Source organism: Cavia porcellus, unplaced genomic scaffold, assembly GCF_034190915.1.
Source record: "Cavia porcellus strain 051 isolate PalLab524CR breed Dunkin Hartley unplaced genomic scaffold, mCavPor4.1 scaffold_1, whole genome shotgun sequence".
NCBI classification, from domain to species: domain Eukaryota; kingdom Metazoa; phylum Chordata; class Mammalia; order Rodentia; family Caviidae; genus Cavia; species Cavia porcellus.
This window is the reverse complement of record NW_026947484.1, coordinates 201,772,733-201,795,731: the sequence shown is the minus strand read 5'-3', so window position 1 is coordinate 201,795,731 and position 22,999 is coordinate 201,772,733. Positions and strand designations below refer to the sequence as shown.

Below are 22,999 nucleotides of genomic sequence, written 5' to 3'. Positions count from 1 at the left end.
CATAGGGAAAGTTAGGAACTCTGTCTTACAGTTTCCCCATCTGTGAAACAGGAATGATCATGCATGCCTTATGTTGTAGGGATTAAATGAGCTAACATGTGTGAAGCACTTAGCTCAATGCCTACAATGGTATTTAAGACCTTCCAAACAAGGGTCTAGTGATTTCCAATTGGTTTATTATTATTTTTCCATGGAGTTCTAATACATATTCTCCGTATAGAGTATGTATACACGATTTGTTATTCAAACAACATTATAGAACACCTGCTGTGTCCCCAACATTCTACGCACTAGAGAGCCAATAATGAGCAAGCTAAAGAAAACATCTGCTTAGCTAGATGTGATGGCACACTCCTGTAATCCCAGCACCTGGGAGGCTGAGGCAGGAGGATAGTTGAGAGTTTGAGATCAGCCTGGGTTACAAAGTGAACTCAAAGTCAACCCACACTGCATAGTGAGACTCTGTCTCAAAAAGACAGAAAAAAAGAAAGAAAGAAAAAGAAAAAGAAAAAGAAAAAGAAAGAAAGAAAGAAAGAAAGAAAGAAAGAAAGAAAAAAGAAAACATATTTGCTCTTAAGGTGTTACCCTCTGATGCTAAAGGGGAAAGAGAGCCAGCAAACACAAAGGAATAAGCAAGGTAATCTGAGAGGGTGATTAGGGCTCCAAGGAAATTAACAAATCTAAGAGAACTGAGTGTGGTGAGATTTGTAAGAAGATTCCTGCAGGAGACGGCAGGGAGAAGCCAGCCCTTGAGGACCTGGGAGAAGAGTTTTCCAGACACAGGAAGAGCAGGATCAAGAACAGCCATTCAAGGAACAGAGAGGGCAAGTCTGGTGCAACTCAGCAGCTTCCTGGAATGGGAGGATGATTCAGGATGCCCTTGGAGAAGCAGCCTGGCACGTCCTGGGTCTCTCGGCAGTGAGGATTTGCAGAGGACTTCCGCAGGTCACTGGCTGCGCTCTGCTCCTGGAACACTAACCTCCATTTACCTTCAAATGTGCCGACTGCCATGACAAGCTGCACCACATTCCTACACTCTCTCTGGCAGGAGGATCACCTTGAGTTCAAAGCCAGCCTGGACTTCATAAAGAGTACAAGGCCAACATGAACTGCACAGCGAGACCCCATCTCAATATAGATCTAGATGGAAATATAGATCAATTATTTATCTCAAAGAACTTACAGTCTAGGAGGGGAACCAAGACAGCTGGATCATGGTGTGTTAGGCTGGATTAGGGTGTGATTCTGAGATTAAAGGTATCTTAGTTACTTTTCTCATTACTGAGACAAAATACTTGACATTCAAAATTAAAGGAGAGACGTTTACTTCGGCTCAGTTTGTAGAGGTTTCAATCCATAGCTGGCTCCAAAGCAGAGTGGCATGTCAGTGCGGCATTGCAGAGGAGAAACAGTTCATAGCAAGCAGAAGGCAGCAAAAAGCATCCAAGCAGCAAGCAATAAGTGACAACCCTCTTTCTGTTCCTTCTATTTTATCCAGGCTACCTACCTTAAGAACAAGTAACATTCACACCCTTAATCTTAGGATCATATCCTTAATTCCAGCATAGCACACCCTAGGTCTGGTTACCTCTGAAAAGTCCCACCTAAGACTACATAAGGCTTTGAGGAGACATCCAGATATAAATTATAACAAAGAGTATGTGATAACTAAATTGGTTTAGCATACATTTAGGTGTAGAATGGAAGCCCCACCCTAGATGTGGGTGGCACCATCCAGGCTTGTAGCCTGTACGGGATAAAAGGGAAAGGGAGGCCAGCTGCTGTTGTTGCTGCTAGCCACTTCCTGCCTGCTCTGCCAGGTCCCTCTGCCAGGCCACCCTGCCTTGGAGCCAGTCGACTATGGCATGAAACCTCTACAAACTGTGAGCTGAAATAAATCTTTCCTTCTGGGCATTTTGTCTCAGGAATGAGAAAAAGTAACTTAAGACACTGCCTCAAAATAAAAAATAAAAAAGGGGTAGGGATATAGTTCAGCCCAATGGCCATGGGTTCAGTCCTCCATACAAACAAACAAAAATCCTTCAAATTCAAACTCAAAATACAAATACAGTTTTGTTTAATATGAAACTGTTCAGTGCCTTCATCTGAAGACAGGTATCCTTGCTTAACCCTATATCAGTTGTCTAAAATTATAATTTACTATGTATTAGTATCTAAGTAAGAGAGACCAAAAGCTGTCAGTTACAGGACAAGAACAAGGTTCCACTCTCTCTAATTGTTGAGTGACTATGGCTCAGGCCAGTTACAATCTGAGAACATTCTTGTTTGTGTTTGATTTGACTGGTGGGGAGCAGGAGGAAAAAAATGGGACCAGATAGTCTGGATTTGCCACCAGCTTTATCAATGGCTTGATTACATTGTCCTCGTCAGTACACCAAGGGATGCATAAGTCTCAAATGTCAAGGTCAAAACCCCAAAACTGCTGCCACCAAATCTGTATGGAGCACATGATGGTAAATGCCTGATCTATGAGAAACAAAACCCTAATCTAATCTTAGACCATGAAAATGCTGGTAAAGTTACAGAAATGACTTCCTTTTCTCTTTCAAGGCAGATTCTCGTTTTGCCCTATGTCATTATGTTTAGTGACAAAAGGTTAAAGAACTAGAAAACTCTCAGCAAACCGCATGAGCCTTGAAACTCTGATTCATAAAAAGGGAATCTTGCACCAGGCACTACGGAGATGAGAAACAGGAGTTTCTAGGCATCCTTGAGAACAACAGACACCTCATTTCAGTTCTAAAAGGGAGCTATTTCTGGGCCTGGGGATGTAATATAACCCGTGTGTTAAGTATGTATCAGGTTCTGAGTTCAATCTCCAGCACAAAAATAAAGTTCAGTTATTTTTTTTTTTTACTATGATACCCTAAAGTACAACAGTCCTTGAATAAAAGGAGCTATGAAGTTACAAAATACACAAATGGAAAAAATAAGTAAAAAATGAAAGTCAACATAATTTTGTCTTAAAATTAATAGCCAATATGATTTAGTTATATTGATATTTTAAACCAAAAAGACCAAAAACAGGTAAGAAATTGCAACATAGCAATTAACCTTCCGGGGTAAAAAGCACTACTATTATCCCATATACACCATCAAGTAAGACAGTTTTTAAGGGATCCCCACCTGGAAGCCAGCCACACCCAAGCTTTTCTCTGTGCCATTCGCAGACCGTGAAGGGAGAGAACTAGCCCCACGATGAGGTTATCCTCACCTGGAAACCATATCATTTTCATTGTTTTCTTGGGTTGGGTTTTATTCTCTTTTGTTTTGATTATGTTAAATCTGATGCCATGAGCAATTATTTGAAAGATAGCAAGATATATTATAGTAGCCACTTTGGATTTACTATTAGCTTATTTTGAAGTCCTTTAATGCATTCATTGTTTTGTTTTTGTTTCTATTCTATTCTGTTCTGTTCAATTTTTTACTATGTCTAAAGGTATCTGCAGCTATTTTGAAGGGAACAAGGGGCATTATGGAACTATTGCTGATTTTGTAAGGTTTGGAAGTCCTGTATTGCTTATACTGGGTTTGATTAATTTATTGTTTTATTTTCCTTGTGGTTTTTATTCTCTTTTTTTTAAAAAAAAGACAGCTTTTAAAGATAAGACTAAAGAATGAGAGTATTTTTATACAAGACAGTGATACTGACATTTAGTTATTTAGGAATCATTTTGCATTTGCTAAAGAGAAAGCAAAGACATTGCCCTTTAATATTACCACCAGCAACATTGCTCATCTGCTAACTCCTCACTTGGTCTTCTGCCTGTCTGTGTTCCTCTGCAAGCAGCTGGTGCTCCTGCCACACACCTATGATAACTGCAGTAATTCTTCCTTCAACTGCAAAACCCAGTACAGGCAATTCAGTCTTGGCAGGAATTCAAGGTGTGCCAGCATCTTAAATTGGTAGATGCAGTATCTAATGGTTCCAAGTCACACTTCTCATCTTGAATGGAAGTTTCCCCAGGACTAAAGGATTAGGAAAAGAGAAGGAAAAGACTGGAGTATTTCACACAATCCCAGAAACCCAGAGCAGAAAGGGTGTAACACATCCAGTCCAGTTTGATAGTTCTCAACAGGGAGTGAATTTGTCCCCAGAGCACAAATATGTGAGACTTTTTTTTCTTTTGTCTTTTTCCTTTTTATCGGTACCAGGGATCGAACTCACGACTGCCTGTTTGCCATGCAGGTGCTTATGCCGCTGAGCTAAATCCCCAGCCCCTATGTGAGACATTTTGGATGTTGGGGGTGTTACAGGTGTCTAATGGGTGGAGACCAGGGATGCCAGTAGACATCCTACAGTACAGAACCCAAAATATCAATAGTGCTATAGGTGAAAAGCTCTGATCTAGTCTGGTTTTGTTTGTTTTTTGTTACTGGGGACTGAATATATGATCTAGCACTTGCCAGGCAGGCACTTATGCCTCTGATCTAGTCCATTTGACAAAGAAATTGAATCCAATTCCTGGCCCTGATCTAGTCCATTTGACAAAGAAATTGAATCCAAGAGACACCAAGTAACTCATCTACAAGGTGGTGGGAGGAGTCAACTTACTTTGAAGTCTAAGGTTTTAAACAGTCCAATTCTGTAAGACTGAACCTATTTTACAGCTACATATCTCTATATTACAAAATGTTCTGAGCCATACAATATGATAAGGACAGAGTTTAAGCACCTCCCTTCCCCACTAGAGCTTCAATACAGCCATTCTATAGGTGTCAAGTTGATGAAAGATGAAGGCTCAGGGAAGCTTCCAGAAGATAGGAAGTGTGCTTTTGCCACCCTGCCTCCCCACTCCCCGCCCCCCCCCCACACACACACAATATTTCAGAAGGGCTGCTTCCTTTTCCCAAATCCACAAAATAGGTCACAGTAAGATACCAGGAAAAGAAAACATCCTGTTGAGGTTTGAGCCCAGGATGGGGCACAAGAAGTAGGTGGAGTCCCCAGAAGAAAAACAAGCTAACATCCAGGAGAAAGGGCTGAGGTATTAATGTCACTGAGTACACAGCCAGGGTGATTTTTCTCGTCGATCTCCCAGACTCATTATACTGAACATTTGCCTGTCACGTTTTAAAATTTGTTTCTTAACCACTGGGGCATACTTTAATGGCAGAACACTGGCTTAGTAATAGACTTGGTCCCCAGCACTGCACAAAGTAAATAAAAATCAATAAAACTGGCACCTTAGTTCTGCAACAATCCTGTCCCCTATTTCCTTAGCTCAGCTAGTCCATTTCCCACCTCATTCTGTCATTTTATGTTGTCATGACTTCAATGTTTGAGAGTGATTAAAATTGTTTTCTCTGTATGGTAAACTCTTACCTTGAGCCTTTGCTGTGTCTCTCTTTTACCCTGTAAAACTTTTACAAAGCTCCTGTGTGAGTTGTTCTCTTTCTTTTCCACTTGAGGATCACTCAGACCAGAGACAGTCCCCTCTGCCATGGCAGGCTCCTCTGAGCCGCTCACTGCTCCAGTTCCTGGGTGTTATCTGAATAGTCTCAGAATACGAGCAGACGGCTCTAGGCTGGGCTAACAGACCCGGCTGCTGGTCCTCAGTTGTGGGGTAGGTTGGGTGGTAGACATGCTGGTGGAGTTTGTCTCTCCACGCTGGAGTGCCAGGCTTCAGACTGCTCTGCTGAGGAGCTGACTGGGGTGAAGAAGCCCATCAGGAGACTGTCCTCCAGCTTCCCTGACTCCCTCCTTGGAGGGAACTGATGAATGAGGGCTATTTGTTTTTAACTTCCTTTCTCTGTTCACTCAGACTCCTGATTACTGCTAGACAAGCCCTAGACCACTAGGTGACTGTTTCCACTCTCTCAGTGAGAAAGAAAACAGTGGGAAGGGCCAGTCACTAGCTATGTTAGGAACTGAGGGTGTGGTGGTCCCTGGCTCTAGCTGGTGACCACTCCCCTCCTTCCTTCCTGGAATGTGGTTCCTATAAATAATAAAGCTGAAAAAAATAATAACAAAGATGGTTTTTACAGTGCAGGCCACAGCGCTTGACTGATCCAGAGGTGAGGGGCCAGCATACGATATCCCTGTCTGCAACTCACTAGCCCACTGCAGTGGGAAGGGTCATCTAGCCAGCATGCTTCAGAAGAATTATAACCAACAAAGAAAGAAACTGGGGCCTCCTGGAAGAAGCAAAAAAGATGGGAAGAGGAAGCAACAACAAAAGGTCCCCAGGTCCCAACCCTGAGAACATTGACCCAGGACAGGTAAATACAAAGAAAAACGAGAACAGCAAACACGCAATATCAGACACAGCACCAGTGGACATAAAGAGATATATTCGGGATCTCATAAATGAGTTCAAAAGTGAAATATTTAGCCAAATAAAGCAAGATATAAGAAAATTAATTAAAGAGATACTAAGCACCCCTCAAGCAGACACAGATGGAAGAAGGGAGGAACTCAAACAAAGGAGAGAACCATTTGATGAAGAATATAAAAAAATATATAGGGGCTGGGGATTTAGCTCAGCGGCATAAGCGCCTGCCTTGCAAGCACGCAGTCGTGAGTTCGATCCCTGGTACCAATAAAAATGAAAAAGACAAAAAAAAAAAAACTCTATGGAAAGATGGCAAATCAGTCTGAAAGAAACTAAGGATAGATTATCCAAACTTGAGGACAATTCTGCAATGTGGGAGTATGAAAGGGAAAACTTTTTAAAAATAACAAGGACACAAGCAGTAACAATACAAAAGCTAGAAGATGACAAAAGGATCTATTACTTGAGAATAAAGAATGCAAATGAAGAAGCTGGGGTACAAACAAAGGAACTACAAAGGTTATTCACAGAAATAATTAAGGAAAACTTCCCAAACATAGGAAAAGGAAATGACATTCTGATATATGAGGGACACAGAACTCCAGCCACCTACAACCAAAACAGAGCTAGACCCAGGCATATAATAACCAAGATCCCAGAAATTCAATATAAGAACAGAATATTAAAAGCTGTTAGAGACACGAAACAGATCACCTATAAAGGAAGGCCCATCAGAATAACGGCAGACTTCTCGACATAAACCATCAAGTCAAGAAGAGCCTGGAGCGAAATATTCCAAGCCCTGAAAGAAAATAACCTCAAATCCAGATTGATATACCCTGCTAAACTGTCTCTAGAAATTAATGGAGAAACAAGATGCTTCCAAGACAAAGAGGAACTTGGGAAATTCGCAACCACCAATCCAAGTCTACAGAGAATACTGCAAGGCATTCTAGAGAGAGAGAAAAGAATTAGGATTCCAGGAACAGTGGCAGAGAGGCCTCAATGAATGGAGCAGAACACAGAATGAAGAAGATAAGCAGACAACTGATGGCAAAAAAAGAGCACAACAGAAATGAGGCAGAGAAGATTTTATTCAAAACTGATATGATTGATAGTATCAAGTCTGAGAGTATAGGCAACTACACTGAAGATGACAAGATTCTATGATACACATTCTGGTAACTGCCAGTTTTTGAAGTTCTACACTATATACAAAGTTGTATTTTTATTAATACTGTTATATACTGATATATTCAATTATACTATGTCTGATGATATAGCCAATTCTATTGAAAATAACAAGAGACAACACAGGAACTATGGCAGAACTCTTTGTATAACGGTCTTATGTTTATTTCGTTTCGTGCGTTTATAGGAATATGTTTTGTTTTGCCATGCTTTGTTTCTCCCTCTAATATAGAAAGGATAGAAATACATGTTAAGAGTCATGCATGTATAGAATCTGTAAACAATTTATGAGAACAGATCTTATGACACATGATGAAATGAACAGATACTTTGAAGAAAAACAGACACTAAAATACCCAGTGCTGATCCTGGAGTGTCATAATGTGAAACTCAGCAATAGTATTATTTTTTGTTCGGAGTGATATTAGCCTGCTTGGGTTTATTCAATGTCAACATAATTGAAGATATGGATAACTGCATGTACGTTTAAGTGTATAGGATTGATAATCATATTTCTAAGTTTTTGTTGGATAGTTGAACAGAACTGGTTGCATCCCCATTTTATATACTCCACTTTAGTATCTTGAATAACTATTTGTAAGAAGACAATCTGTAATCAACTAGTGATTTCTTACTGTGTATTTTTTCTCTGAAATTATGTATTATTTCTACCCATTTTCTATTTTGTTTTGTCTTTCTTTAAATTAAAAAAAAAGGCACTACAGTACCAAGTGTTGATCACAGAATGTCATGATGTGAAATCCAGCAATACTATTATTCTTTGTTCAGAATGATTTTAACCTGCTTTAGTTTGTTAATCTAAACATAAACGAAGATATGGATAACTGCATGCATGTTTAACTGTAAAGGATTGACAACCATGTTAATAAGTTTTTGTTGGACAGTTGAACAGAACTGTTTGCAGTCTTTCTGTTTGAATTCCCACTTTACATATTCCACTCTTGTATCTTGAACAACTATTTGTAAAATGACAATATGTAAACATCAAACTGTTTACATCATTTTTTTCTTACAGTTTATTTTTTTCTCTGAACATATGTATTATTTCTACCTATTTTCTGTTTTGCTTAGTCTTTCTTTAAGTAAAATTTTAAAAAAACAAGATCAGCTCTTAGAGGCTAGGAATTTAGCTCAGCAGCACAAGGGCCTGTCTGGCAATTGTGAGATCCTGAATTTGATCCTCAGTTCCAAAAAAAAAAAAAAAAAAAAGATCAGTTCTTATAACAAATAATCTGTAGATGTTTCAAGTGAAATGTCATTGGCCTACAAGAAACAGAGGACAGTGCTGGAAATCTGCACTGTAAAATGAGCAATTTGTACCACTGACAGTTACTCTTCCTTCAGGGCCCCAGAGATGTGCATTAAGAGATCACTATCCATCAGAAGGAAACTGCTTTCTGTTAACTACTGCAGGCTTTGCAAAAGGTGCATGAGAGTGGGCAGCAGCTGGCTGCTGTCTAGTGATCAGATCATATTGCTATCAAAAGTACAAATGATTCATTTTCCTTTTTCTCCTAGTGACTTATTCATTCATTATCCTAAGCAGGTAATTTTATCTGTACAATAATAATAATCCTTTAGACCAAAATGTATAATAGATATTGTGAAACAGGAAAAGAAGGCTCAAATGGGAAAGGGAACTAGGGAGAGCAGAGGTGGAAAGGAAGGGAAAAGAAAAAAAAATGATGAGAAAAGAAGGAAAAAATGGAAAAAAACTTTTGTAAATAAGGAGAGGAGGGGAAAAGTGGTTCAAAGGTAGGTAGGGGAATGGGGAAAAGAATCAAGTTATATCATGTAGAGGAACAAATTCCCTATGATGAATATGATCATTATGTATACCTAAAATATACCAATAAGCTTAATTCATTAAAAAATAACTTTATATGGGACCTCTAGTGTTTTCCAAGCAACTTTTTATATTTTGTTTAATATGAACCTCAAAAGAATCCTCTGCTGCTGGGACTAGAATTTCCAGTTTAAAAAGAGATTGCATAACACATCCACGTCACTAAAGACACAAGAGTTAGAACTGAGACTGTCAGCTGGGTGTCTGGACCTCAAGCCCCAAACTTTTTCAGTACCTGTTACCACTCTTCACTGATTTAAAAAGCTCTTTTTCATAATTTAAAAAAGTGCGAGGTGGGGACATCGCTTAGGAGCACAGCCCCTGCCTGGCAAGCGTGAAGTCCTGATTCCCAGTACAAAAAAAAAAAAAAGAACACTAGGTATGGTGGTATATGCTTGTGATCCCACCACTTAGGAGGGAAAGCAGGATTGCCATGAATTCAAGGACAACCTGAACTACACAGTAAGACCTGTCTCAAAGGACCAAAACTCCTGTTCCTGAAATAAAAATGGAGTCTTAGACTCCAGCATCTCCTCACAGAAACAACTGTGCATGGCAATCATATAAGAAGGATGAACCAGGGAACCAGTGCACCTTGCCTGTCGCATTTACACAACTACGGCTCAAATGTTACTCTGGTGGATTGCCACAGATACAGCCTGACCTCTCCACTTAAGAAGAGAGATTTCATTAGCCGCCAAACAAACACAGCTCAGAGATGCCATGTACCAGAAAGCCAACGGGAAATCTTCCACTGCGCACTCAAAAGGCTGCTGCAGGCCTGGACCAATGCGCACCCCCATACCTGATGGATAACCCAAGATGACACAGTACACTTAGGCCCAAAACCCACCACCTAGGAAACTCTTGCTCCACTTTTAATTACTTACTCCACTTTAAGAGTAATACCTAAGCCAAGTGTGGTGGTGTACTCTGGGAGGTTAAAGTAGAGGATCACAAATTCAAACCGGGAATGGGCATCTTAGTGATTTACAAAGACCTTATCTCAAAAAAAAAAAAAAAAAAAGTTTTAAAGGCTGAGAATGTAGATTAGTGCAAAGGCCCTGGGTTCAATCCTCATTACTAATGAAAAGAAAAAATATAAGTGACTTGTAGTTCAAAACAAGAAAATGAATTTTAGAAATAAATGGCAAGAAAACTGCATATTAAAAATTATGGAGGGGAAAAATAAATAAATAAAATTTAAAAAATTATAGAGGAGAAAAGAATCCTACTATATTCAGCCAAAGACATACTCAGATGAAATTTCCTAACCTTACAAACTTTCTATAGAAAACAGACTACAAAGGTTCTGGTTTTTTGCTTTGTAGTGCTGGGGATTAAACAGTAGGCCTCACACATGATTCCTATCTGCTGTTCTACCACTGAACTATAGCCCCACAACAAAAATTTTTAAAAATAAATTAACCAGAGCTGGGTGTGGTGTCACACACCTGTAATCCGAGCACTTGGGAGCCTGAGACAAGAGAACTGCTGTGAGTTTAAGACCAGCCTAGGCTTCATAGTGAATTCTAGGCCAGCCTACATTGGATAATGAGAGCCCATCTCAAAAAAACCAATAAATAAATAAATAAATAAACCAAACTGGGCATAGTGATGCATGCCTGTAATTCCAGGTAAACCCAGCACTCAGGAGGTTAATGCAGGAGAATCTCAAGTTTGTGACCAGCATGGGCTAGATATTAAAACCGTGTATCAAAAAATTAACTGAGGGGCTGGGGATTTAGCTCAGCGGCATAAGCATCTGCCTTGCAAGCAGGCAGTCGTGAGTTCAATCCCCGGTACCAGTAAATAGAAAAAAGAAAAAAAAAAAGGAGCTTCCACTCAAGGCAGGACAGAAACAAGCTCCTAGACTGGGGCTGTGGAAAGCAGGGAAGGGAGAAAGAACGCAGCAATAAAATTACACACTTTTACTCTCTACAGTGCTATGTTATTTTTCTTTAATTTTCAATGATCTCTACTTTTGTGGAAACAACAAACTTTTTAAAATATACATTTTAAGGAAAAACAGAAACTGCATCTCTGGCTCTGGCTGGGCATCACTGTGAGCTCCCCAGTTTATGCCCTGCTGCTGTGATAGCAGTAAGAACCACTTTCTGAGAAAATACCACGTGCCAGACACTGTACTGTTCCCTTCAAGCACTATCCCTAATGCTTAATGTCCTAAGTGGACAAAATTATCCCCGTTTTATAGATGAAGAAATTAAAATACAAAGAGATTCATCACTGCACCTAAGTGGCAGGCTGGAATTCAAATCTATTACCTGGCTGAGTTCTCTATGAAAGATCAACCTACTTGGGCCTAGGATGTCCTCTGTAAACCCCTGAAAGGAGTTGAAGGAACAAGCTCTCATGCATGACAGAGACATCCAAAAAAGAAGGTTTCCGGGAGGCTGGGGATTTAGCTCAGCGGCATAAGCACCTGCGTTGCAAGCAGGCAGTCATAGGTTCGATCCCGGGTACCGATAAAAAGGAAAAAGACAAAAAAAAAGAAGAGGTTCCTGGACTAATTGCTTGCCAATCAAATCAGCTAAAATGTCCTACATACTTGGGGTCTTGTGGTGTTGGCACTGGAGTGAGCAGGACATCCTTCTGGACCAGAAGCTCTACTTCAGACCATGTACTTTCAAATTGTACAACCAATCAACAGCCAACACTAGCACACAACTACTGGTCAAGGATAAATTCTATTTGAGTACAGGGGCACACACCTGTAATCCCGGCTAGTAGAATAATCCCAAATTCAAAACAAATCAACAGGCCAGGCATAGTGGCACACTTATGTAATCCCAGCACTCAGGAGACTGAGGCAGGAGAACTGCCTCAAAGTCAAGGCCATCCTGGGCTTACAAAGTAAGTTGAAAGCCAGCCTGAACTGCATAGTGAGACCTTGTCTTAACAAACAAACAAACAAAAAAAAAAAGCAAGACACTTGCTCAAAATAAAAAAAAAAAAAAAAGGTTTGAGAAGGATGTAGCTCAACTGGTAGAGCACCCTTGGGTTTAATCTTCAGTACTGAAAAAAAAAAAAAAGCCAAAAACACCTTATGTATCTTTATTATGCACTCTATTCATCTCGCCAATATTTTCTGTAGGTGTTTTTTTTTTTGGGGGGGGTCTCTTTGAGACAGGGTCTCACTATGCAGTTCAGGTTTGCCTTAGGCTCACTTTGTAGCCCAGGCTGGTCTCAAACTCTCAATGATCCTCCTGCCTCAGCCTCCCAAGTGCTAGGATTACAGGTAAGCACTCCCATGCCTGGCCTGGAGATTATTTATTGATTAAAATCGAAAGTTCCCTTTCTGCCCTGCTTTCTCCACAGGGGAATGAATTGAGCAGTAGAGGCCTCTGCCTAAGATCTGACTCCTTTCTCCCTTCACTGGGTCAGCAGTCCCTGCCCAGTAAATTCAAGGCTCATCTGCTGAGCTCTGCTCAAATTCTCAGGAGACAGCAAGAGCCAGCAGAGGCACCCAGTGCAGCCTATGCAGGGCAAGCACCCTACTCCCCCCCCCATTTTCCCCACCATCCATTCTCCAAACATAACCCCCTAACTGAGAAAGTTCTGAAATTTGCACTTTTCAAGTCAACTGAGTATTTATGTGCTTAGATATTATGATCAATTGGCTTGAAGTTCAAATCCAAATCTAAAAATTGTCGCTTGGCTTAGAATTAACAATTAAAAAACAAATCTATCAATCACTAGGAGCAAGGCACTGTCCTGGGCAATGCATAGTTTGACTCATTTCAGTCCTCACAGTCCCCTCAGTTACTGCCCTTACCTATATTTGATAATGAGGAAATGGAGGCCCAAGAGTTTAGGATGATTCAATTATTTTAATAATTATAATAATATTCAATTATTTTAATAATTATAATAATTATAAAAATAATGATACAATTATTTTAATAATTAATACTTATGGGCCAGGATACAGCTCAGTGGCTCAGCACCTGCCTGGCAAGCACAAGGTCCTAAATTAGATTCCCAATAAAAAAAAAAATTAGTATTTATGCCAGGTGTGGCAGTACATGCCTGTAATCCTAGCACTCAGAAGGCTGAGACAGTGGGATTGCCCCAATTTCAAGGCCAGTCTGGGCAACCTAGTGAGTTCAAGACCGGCCTAAACTACATAGTGAGATTCTGTCTCAAGAAACAAAAAAATTAGTATTTATATAACGTTCAACAGGTACCAACATTGGGTCAAGTGCTGCATATTTGTTAATTTGTTTAATATTCACAAAAACACTGTGAGAGGTCTCATTTTAAATAAATCATCTATTATACATCAGCACTATAATAATAATGTATTTATTCATTTATCACCACAGTTCGAGGCCAGCCTGGGTTATATAATGAGTTCAAGGTCAACTTGAACTACATAGTGAGATCCTGTCTGAAAAACAAAAGTATGCAAAAAACAGAGAAGACAGAAAATTAAAGAAATAGGTACACTGACTAGTGTGGTGGCATATACCTATACTCCCAGGCACTCAGGAGGCTGAGGGAGGAGGATCACTTCAGTGCAGAAGTTCAAGGTCAGCCTGGGCAACACAGCAAGACCCCATCTCAAAAGAAAACAAAGTCAGAAAAGCAGAAAAGAAAGAAAGAGACAGACAGACAGAGGGTAAATCAAATTCAACTGCATATTTATCCTTCACTGAAAATTTTCTGCAATTATGTAGAAGACAGAATAAAAAGTTAGGAATGCAGAGTGCCTCCCCACTACACCAAGACCCTGGGTTTGATCCCCAGTACTGTGCCAAAAAGAAAGCAGAAACTTGAACAATCTAATTTAAAAATAGTCAAAGTACCTAAATAAGCCTTTCTCCAAAGATATAAAAACAGGCAATAAGCACATGAAAAGATGTTTTGTATTATTAAACAAATGAGAAAGAAATCAAAACTGCAGTGAGAGAACCACTAGAGTGGCTACAATAAAAGAATCAGATAAGCTGGGGCTGGGAATTTAGCTCAGCGGCATAAGCGCCTGCCTTGCAAGCAGGCAGTCGTGAGTTCAATCCCCGGTACTGATTTAAAAAAAAAAAAAAGAGAATCAGATAAGCTGATAGCAATGAGATGCCTATAGTAATAACCTGCCTACTCAAAAGGCTGAGGTGAGGGAATCACACCAGCCTGGGCACCACAGCAAGACCTTGTCTCAAGAAATAAAGAGAAAGCGGGGTGTGGTAAAGCACACCTTTAATCCCAGCACTCAGTGGAGAACCTTGCAAATACAAGACCAGCTTTGCTCTACAAAGTGAATTCAAGGCCAGCCTGAACTACATAGAGAGACCCTGTCTCAAAAAGATCAAAAAAGGACCAGGGATTTAGTTCACGCATAAGCACCTGCCTTGCAAGCATGTGGTCATGAGAATAAAAAATAAAAAGAAAAGAGAAACAACAGACAATACTAAGTATTGGTGAGGAAGATGTGAAGTTCAAGGAAGCTGAAAAGACACATTACAAACAAGTAAAAATGAACATAGCATTATGTCCATCCATGAACATGGTACAATCAATTTATTTATTCTTTCTTTGATTTCTTTTGTCAGGGCTTTATAGTTTTTAAAATACAAACCTGGAATATACTATTAGAGATATACCTAAGTACTTTTTTTCTTTAAGGTGCTGGATAAAAGCCAAGGCCTTGTGAGTGGTAGGCAAGTCCTCTACCATTAAACTATATCTCCAGTTCTGTAAATGATACGATTTTAAATTTCACTTTCTAGGGGCTGGGGATTTAGCTCAGCGGCATAAGCAGGCAGTCATGAATTCGATCCCCAATACCGGTAAAAAGGAAAAAGCCAAAAAAAAAGAAGAATTCACTTTCTAGCCAGATGTGGTGGCACACACCTGTAATCCCACACTGAGGAGGCTGAGGCAAAAAAGTCACCATGAATTTGAGGACACTTTGGCCAACATAAGGAGTTCAAGGCCAGCCCAGACATAGCAAGACCCAGTCTCAAAAAAAACAAAACAAAAGCTGGGCATGGTAGTACACTCCTGTAATCCCAGCATTCTGGAGGCAAAGGCAGAAGGATCATTACGAGTTCCAGACCAGCCTGGGTTACAAAGTGAGCCCAAGGCCAACCTGAAGTACACAACCAGACTCTGTCTCAAAAAGACCCCCTGCCCCAAAAATTCACCTTCTAATTGTTAATTACTAGTATACAAAAATACAGTTTTTCTACATTTATGTTGTATTCTGCAACCTTGATAAAATATGCACAATTCTCCTTATCATATGGTTGCTTATTTGTGAAACAAAGAACAAGGACACTTACCTTCCAATAGAACAAAGAACTAAAACACTAAAACTTAAGATGTTAATACTTCTAGAACTGATCTGTGTACATTCAACATAATTCCAATCCCGGGTTTTTAAAAAAGAAATCAACAAATTGATTCAAAAATTTACATAAATAAACTGAGCATGGTGGCACATGCCTGTAATCCCAGCACTCAGGTGGCTGAGACAGGAAGATTGCTCAAATTGGAGACCAGCCTAGGCAACAAGGTGAGCTCAAGGCCAGCCTGAACTGCATAGCAAGACTGTCTCAAATGGTAAGTAAAACCATGTGCAAGTGGGCTCACTGTACACTTTTCTGGGCTCTATTCGCACCCCGTGATAAACTGTTAAATTTTTTGAGACAGAGTCTCATCGTATATTCCAGAATGGCCTTGAATCCACTGTGTAGTCAAGGCTGGCCTTAATCACAGCAATTCTGCAGGAGCACTCTGAGTGCTATAATTATAGAGTTGTAGGGGGCTGGAGATTTAGCTCAGCAGCATAAACACCTGTCTTGCAAGCAGGCAGTTGTGAGTTCGATCCTCGGTACCGATAAAAAAGAAAAAGACAAAAAAAAAAAAAAAAAAGAATTCTCAATTATAGGATTGTAACACCATGTATATCCCCATAATCCTAGCACTCTGGGAGGCTGAGGCAAAGACTGCAAATTTGCAACATTCCTGGGCAATTTACCTACTTAGTAATACACTATCTCAAAATAAAAAATAAAAATGATTTGAGATGTTCCTCAGTTCAAAGGCTCTGGCTTCAATCCTCAGTACTAATAATGGGGGATAGGGGGGAACTAGACATGGAAATGTAAAGAAAAAAAACTGGATCATATTTCACATGATATGCAAAAATTCAAAATTAAGAAATAAAAAAATTGTAGAACTTCTAGAAGAAAAATTAGGAGAAAATCTTTGTGAGCCTGTATTAGATAAAAAAAAAGATTTCTCAGATAAAGGATAGAGACATTCAGTGGTAGAATGGATACCTAGCAGGTATGAGGCACCAGGTTCACACTCTTGCACACTAAAACTACTTTTTCTCCGTAGATAGGATACCAAGGCTGCAGTCTACACACCAACTGATAAATGGTATTTCATCAAAATTAAGAACTTCAGCTCCTTGAAAACTTTAAGAGAATAAAAAGAATAAAAGCCCCAAACTGTGAAAAAATATTTGCAAATCACATTTTGGTAAATATTTCAAGGGCCGGGGGTTTAGCTCAGTGGCACAAGTGTCTGCCTGGCAAGCAAGAGATTGTGAATTCAATTCCCAACACACACAGACAAAAAAACCTTAAAAGTGCAAGCATAGATTAAAACCATTAGATACTAAACACCACCACCTACCACAATGGCTACAGTTGTAAAAACAATAGCAATGACTGACAAGAATAAAATTTCTTAAATACTGATGGTGGAAATATAAAATAGTAAGTGTCGCCACTTTGGAAAAAAGTCTGATAGCTTCTCACAAAGTTAAACATGCATTTATCCTATGACCTGATATTCCCAACCCTAGGCATTGATACAGTTGCACTATTGATATGGTCAACAATTATCTGTGAAGACTTTATTTATAACTTCTGAAAACTGCCAGGCACGGTGGCACATGTCTGTAATCTCAACAACTGAGATGCTAAAGCTGAGTGTGGGGGCACAAGTTTGTAATTCCAGCACTCAGGAGGCTGAAGCAGGAGGATCATGGTGTGTTCAAGGCCAGCCTGGGCTACACAGTGAATTCAAGGCACCGTGAACCACATAAGAGAACCTATCTAAAAAAAAAGAGAGAGAGAGAAAAGAAAAGCCATCCAACTAAATAAAGATTACTTCAATTTAGATGATTTCTCAACTTGCAATACATTTTATGCATATGGCCCCATTTCACTAGCAAGAACATGAAGAGAAATTGGTAACAGCTGGCAAAGAACAAGAAAAGCCAACACAGTGCATCTTGGAATGCCTGGGTTCCTGTAACACACTGACAACTCCAGTGGATGGGAATAAATTTGACTACAATATGGATTTACATGACTGAAATATCACATGCTGCAATAAAATACACAGGTGCCACAAAAACCAAATTCTCCTTTCTCTTACAGTATCTTTACTAGGTAGAGAAAGAAAATGGTGACGAGAAAAAATCGGAATCAGAAGTAAAGCAAGGAGTAGAGCTGGACATAGAAGTTGGGGATCTGCTTATCGATTTGTCTGTATGGTCTTCGGTTTGATTTTTGCAACTCATTTGTGCTTCCTCCAAGAACTTTACCTGCTCTATCTTCTCTGCCAAAACTGGGTCCCATAGGACAGAGGTAGACTGTCTCTTCTCAAATCCTGACACTTTTACTGACCTTTGTGGAACTTTTCATAATGATAACACTGAATTTACTGTGTGCCAGGAACCATGCTAAATGCTAACATTGGATTCCTTCATTTAATATTCATAAAACCCAAGACAGACAATGCTACTATCTGCACTTTTCTTTTTTTTTCTTCTTCCTTTTTTTTTTTTTTTTTTAAATAAAACAGCGTCTCCTTTTATAGTTCAGGTTGGCCTTAAGCTATGTAGCCCAAGCTGGCCTCAAACTTGTAGTGCATTCTCCTGCCTCAGTCTCTGGAGTACTGGAATCCAGGTGTGGCCCACCATGTCTGACCTATTACCCACTTTACAGATGAAGAAACTGAGGCACGAATGAGTCTGAATTTTATCACAAAAGCTTAATTCCAGAATTCATTCTCTTGTTAGTCATTCATCCAACATCAACTGGGTGCCAGACACTAAGTCATGCACTGAAGATAAGTGTAAGAAAAGCCCTCTCTCTCCAAAAAAAATGTTAAGCTCTGGGCCTGGAGTGCAGTTCAGTAGTAGAGCACTTGCCTAGAGGCCCTGGATTCTACCTCCAGTACAGGAAAGAAAGGGAAAGGGAAAGGAAGAGAAAGGAAAAGGGAGACAGACAGACAGATAGACAGAGAGGTAGAGAGGGACAGAAAGTGAGAGAAAAGGGAGAAAAGGAGAAAGGCATAAAGTGAGAACTTGGGAATGGGAGAAAGAAAAAAAAGGAAAGAAAAGAAAAATAAAGGAGAGGAAAGGAAAGGAAAGAAAGGGATTGTTGTGGTACATCCCTATAATAAGAGGCTGGGGCAGGGGGACTGCTACAAGTTCCAGGCCAGCCTGGGCTACATAGTGAGTTCAAGGCCATTCTGAACTAAATAGCAAGACCCTGCCTCAGTAAGAAAGACAGAGAGAGGGAGAGGGAGAGTGAAAGAGAGAGAAAAAGAGCAGGAGAAAGGGGGAGAGGGAGAGATAACTATTTGGGTGGGTAAAACCAACACATAGAAGTGCAATACACTGAGGAGGTCCTAAATGTGTTGGGGAAGTGACAGGGAAAATCTCTCAGAATGATCTGTTTGTCACAACAGTATGAGTCCCATGTTTTACCTGGCTTTGTAAATCCCATAGTCCCTAGCAAGTACTCAACAACTGTGGTTTGTTTATTTGTTTGTACCAGAAATCAAACTCGGGACCTTGCACTTGCAGGTAGTTATTTATGCTATTAAGCTATATCCCTGGCTGAACAACTGTTTGTTGAATGAATAACTAAAGTTAACCACATCTCTATATTTATTGGGTATGCCCCTACTGGCTACTCATTAAAGCTCAACTCAGAAAGACTAGGAGGTGGCTGCACAGTACAGCACTTGCAAAGTATGCTCAAGGGTCTGGTTTCCATCCTCAGCAACCAAGGGAAATAAGGAACAAGGGACCAAAAACTACATTTCTTTTGCTCTCCTTCATATCCTAAACAACATTTATTCATCCAACAATGAATAAATGCCAGCCACTATATGTGAGCCACTATTCTTGACACCGGGACACATCAAATAAAGAAGTAATATGCAGGTGGATCAAACAACCAAACAAGTAGCCCCCTCTCCCCAAGAAATAATAGCAAACAACTAAAAAACTGAACAAGGTAATTTCAGATCATTTTAATTGCTATGAAGAAAGTAAGCACTTTCAGTTACTATGTATAATATGATAAATAGTCACAATAGGATAAATCTGATTAGGAAGACAGGCTATAAAGATGATAAACTGGTGTACACCAGTTAGAAAATATCTTTATTTTTATTTTTCAGAGAAGAAGGCAAAGCTATAAACTGCATCTAAAATTAGGCACCAGAATTACTCTGTCACTGACAAAAGGTTGAATATATTAACTATTTACTTAAAATATACCTTAATATGTTTATTAACAATTCACAACGAGGCTAGGGATTTAGCTTAGTGGCACAGCACTTGCCTGGCAAGTGTGAGGTCCTGAGTTTTATTCCTGGTACTCCTCCCACAAAAAAAGAGTTCACATCTATCTAATTCAATTGTCATAAGAATTGAACCCTCATCACATATTCACCAGGGTTTTTTTGGGGGGTGGGGGATGAGTGAGGCAGATCTTGCTATGTAGTACAAGCTGGCCTCAATCCACTTGCCTGTTTTCTGAGGGCTGGGATCACAGGTATGTGCCACCATAGCCAGCTTATGCACCAATTTTATGTAAAATTTGCTTGGTTTTATATTTTGTGCAGAGTAACTTTTGTTTTCAGAAATAAAAATCTGCCCATATTGCATTTTTTTAACCTTTATGCTTGCTTCTAAACAAGGTACAAATATAGCTCAGCGGCATAAGCGCCTGTGTGGCAAGTGCAAAGTCTTGAGTTTGATTCCCAGTACCAAAAATTAACTAATTGATTTTTTAAAAGGCAAGGGACCAGGGATTCAGCTCAGTGGTACCTCATCTGCCTAGCAAGTGAGGTTCTGAGTTCAGTTCCTGATACCAAAAATAAAAATAAATAAAAAAGGCAAGGGAAGAGGACCAAGGAGCCACTTACTGAACAAGGGTCCTGGCTAAGAGATGAAAAAATCTGATTTCTGTAACACTTAGGTATTTTATCTTCAATAGGCAGGATTCAGTACAATATCTAAAAGAACTTAACATTCCATGATATAATTCATGACCTTTTAAAAGGGTTGGAAGCAAATGGTATATATAAAATGATGGCTGTTTTTTTTTTGTTTGTTTGTTTGTTTGTTTTACTGAAGTTGCTAGGAAATAGAGACCAGGTTTTAAAAAAATTAACAATGATTTTTAGCAAGCTATTTACCTCCATTTCTTTCTCATGGTTAAAATAAGGATGCTGGGGCTGGGGATTTAGCTCGGCGGCATAAGCGCCTGCCTTGCAAGCAGGCAGTCGTGAGTTCGATACCGGGTACCGATAAAAAGACAAAAAAAGGGGGGGGGGCGGTGTTGACATTAGAGGATCCCTAAGGACACCCCCAGCCTTAAACACTGATTCACCTCAGAATACAGCGCTACAGAGCTTAACAGTATCAGAATCTTTACAACAGTAGCAACCTGCAGTATAATTTTTTCTTTTTGGGGGGGAGCAAGGGAGACAAGGTCTCACTACGCAGTCAGACTGGCCTCAAACTCACAGCCTTCCAAGTGCTGGGATTCATGAACGTTTTTTAAAATGTTCACTTGAGGTTCTTTTTTTAAAAAAAAAAAATTGTTCCAATGTATTAAGTCAGGTAAGATTCCTCAGTAGAAACATTTCCCAATGAATAAAGTAAGAATGCTGGGAAACGGGATGTTCAAAAAGAACCATATACAGCACCTCCAAAAGCATTCGATAGCAGATACAGAGAAAGACAGAGGAAGGCTAATTAATCATTTATCTTGGAAATCACTGAAAACTGTAAATTTCCACCATTTGCATTCTCCTTATTTACCCTCTCCTACAGAAAAAAAATTCCAATTTTAATTTTGTCCTAAAAGAAGTAGCAAAGCCACAGCCATCCTCACACATTTTTTTGTTATAAGGAGACGTAAAAATAAACACGAAGAAACGCCGTGCTTCCACACCTATCACCCATCTTATTCAGCACCGGAACACCTCTCCTTAATTTTCCCCACCGTCGGCCTCCCCCGGCTGGGGACGCCGTGCACCACCCTGCTAAAAATTCCACGTCCGTTCTGCCTTTCATCCCAACCCAGAAACGACTATTTCCTCCTGCTGCGGCGGCCGCAGCTGTCCGAGCTGCCCGAAGCTCTCGTTCCGCCCAGCCAGCGCCGGGCCCTGCGAACAGGGAGACTGCAGACAGCAGTGCAGACCAGGGCCGCTCCTTCCGCCGCGCAGCGGTGCTGGCCCCGTCTCACCGGGGGGTTCGCGACCCCAGGAGACCCCGCCCTGGCCACTAAGCCCGGCCCAGCCCGCAGCGCTGGGCCTGGGGCAAACAGGCGTCCCCGCCCCAGCTGCGGGAGCGGACCAGGTGGGTCGCCGCTGCGAGACGGGGACAAGGACCGGGGACGGGGACTGGGATTACTGCGCGGCGCCCCCCGGGAAGGGTAGAAGGACGCGGGCCGCGATCCCGCTCGTCACGATTCGCGAGGGCGGGTGGGGAAGAGGGAGGGACCGCAGAGAGAAAAAGGAGCGGAATCCGAGGATAAAGGAAAGGAAGTGGGGAGAAGTAGGGAAAGAGTGAAGAATGAATCCGGGTGTAAAGGGTGATGCCGCGCTGCAGGGGAAGGCAGTGGGCTGCGCGATGCGGGCGGGCGAAAGGAACCGAACAGGGCCCCGGGGTGCAGAGGCACGGAGTGCGGGGCCAGCGGGGGAGGCGGTGGGAAGGCAAGAGGATGCTGACGAGGAGACGAGGGGTGATGGCGGCGGGATGGCGCGAAGCGGGAGAGGAGAGACGCAGAGGCGGGTGAGGGAGGAGAGGGAGACCAATGGGTCGAGACCGGGGAAGCCGGGGGCGACTTCCCCCGGGGAGAGCGGCGCTGCGAGGACCCGCACCCGGAACTCCGGGCAGGGAGGGCGGGCAGCCAGGAAAGGCTGGGAGCTGAAGGCGCTGCGGCCAGTGCGGCGCCCGCTCTCGAGCAGCCGTGGCCCCGCCTGAGGGAAAAGACCCCGGCTCCCGCCACTTACTCTCTCCGACCACGGCTTTGAGGCCAATGGGGGCCATGGCGCTGCGCGAGTCTTGGGCTCCGAGTCTCCTCCCGCGACGCCCGCGGACACCACCTCCCTGGCCGGCGCACTAGGTTAGCTGCAGCCCGCCGCCTCGCAGCCGCGCTCGGGACCGACTGACGCGCGGACTCGGCGCGGGGGCGCGGCGCGAACCGGAGCGAGGCTGCCCAGGCGCGCGCGAGAGAGAGGGGCGGGGCCGTCCAGAGGCGGGGTCTCGCGCCAGCCGTCAACATCAGCCGCGCGCCTCCGCCAATCACACCGCGCCCCAGACGCTCGGCTCCGCCTTCCAGGATGCGGCTGA

At 41.5% G+C, this 22,999-nt stretch overlaps 1 protein-coding gene across 2 annotated transcripts in view; it reads right to left on the bottom strand.

Moving 5' to 3' along the window:
• The window catches only part of Stxbp1 (syntaxin binding protein 1), a 69,304-nt gene extending 46,444 nt beyond the window's left edge, over window positions 1–22,860 (bottom strand). For both annotated transcript variants that reach the window (XM_005004019.4, XM_003470627.5), the window contains exon 1: window positions 22,660–22,860. In XM_005004019.4, the coding sequence (XP_005004076.1) occupies window positions 22,660–22,696 (37 nt within the window). In that variant the 5' untranslated portion in view covers window positions 22,697–22,860. The remainder of the gene's footprint in view (window positions 1–22,659) is intronic.
• Between the last annotated feature and the right edge of the window lie 139 nt (window positions 22,861–22,999).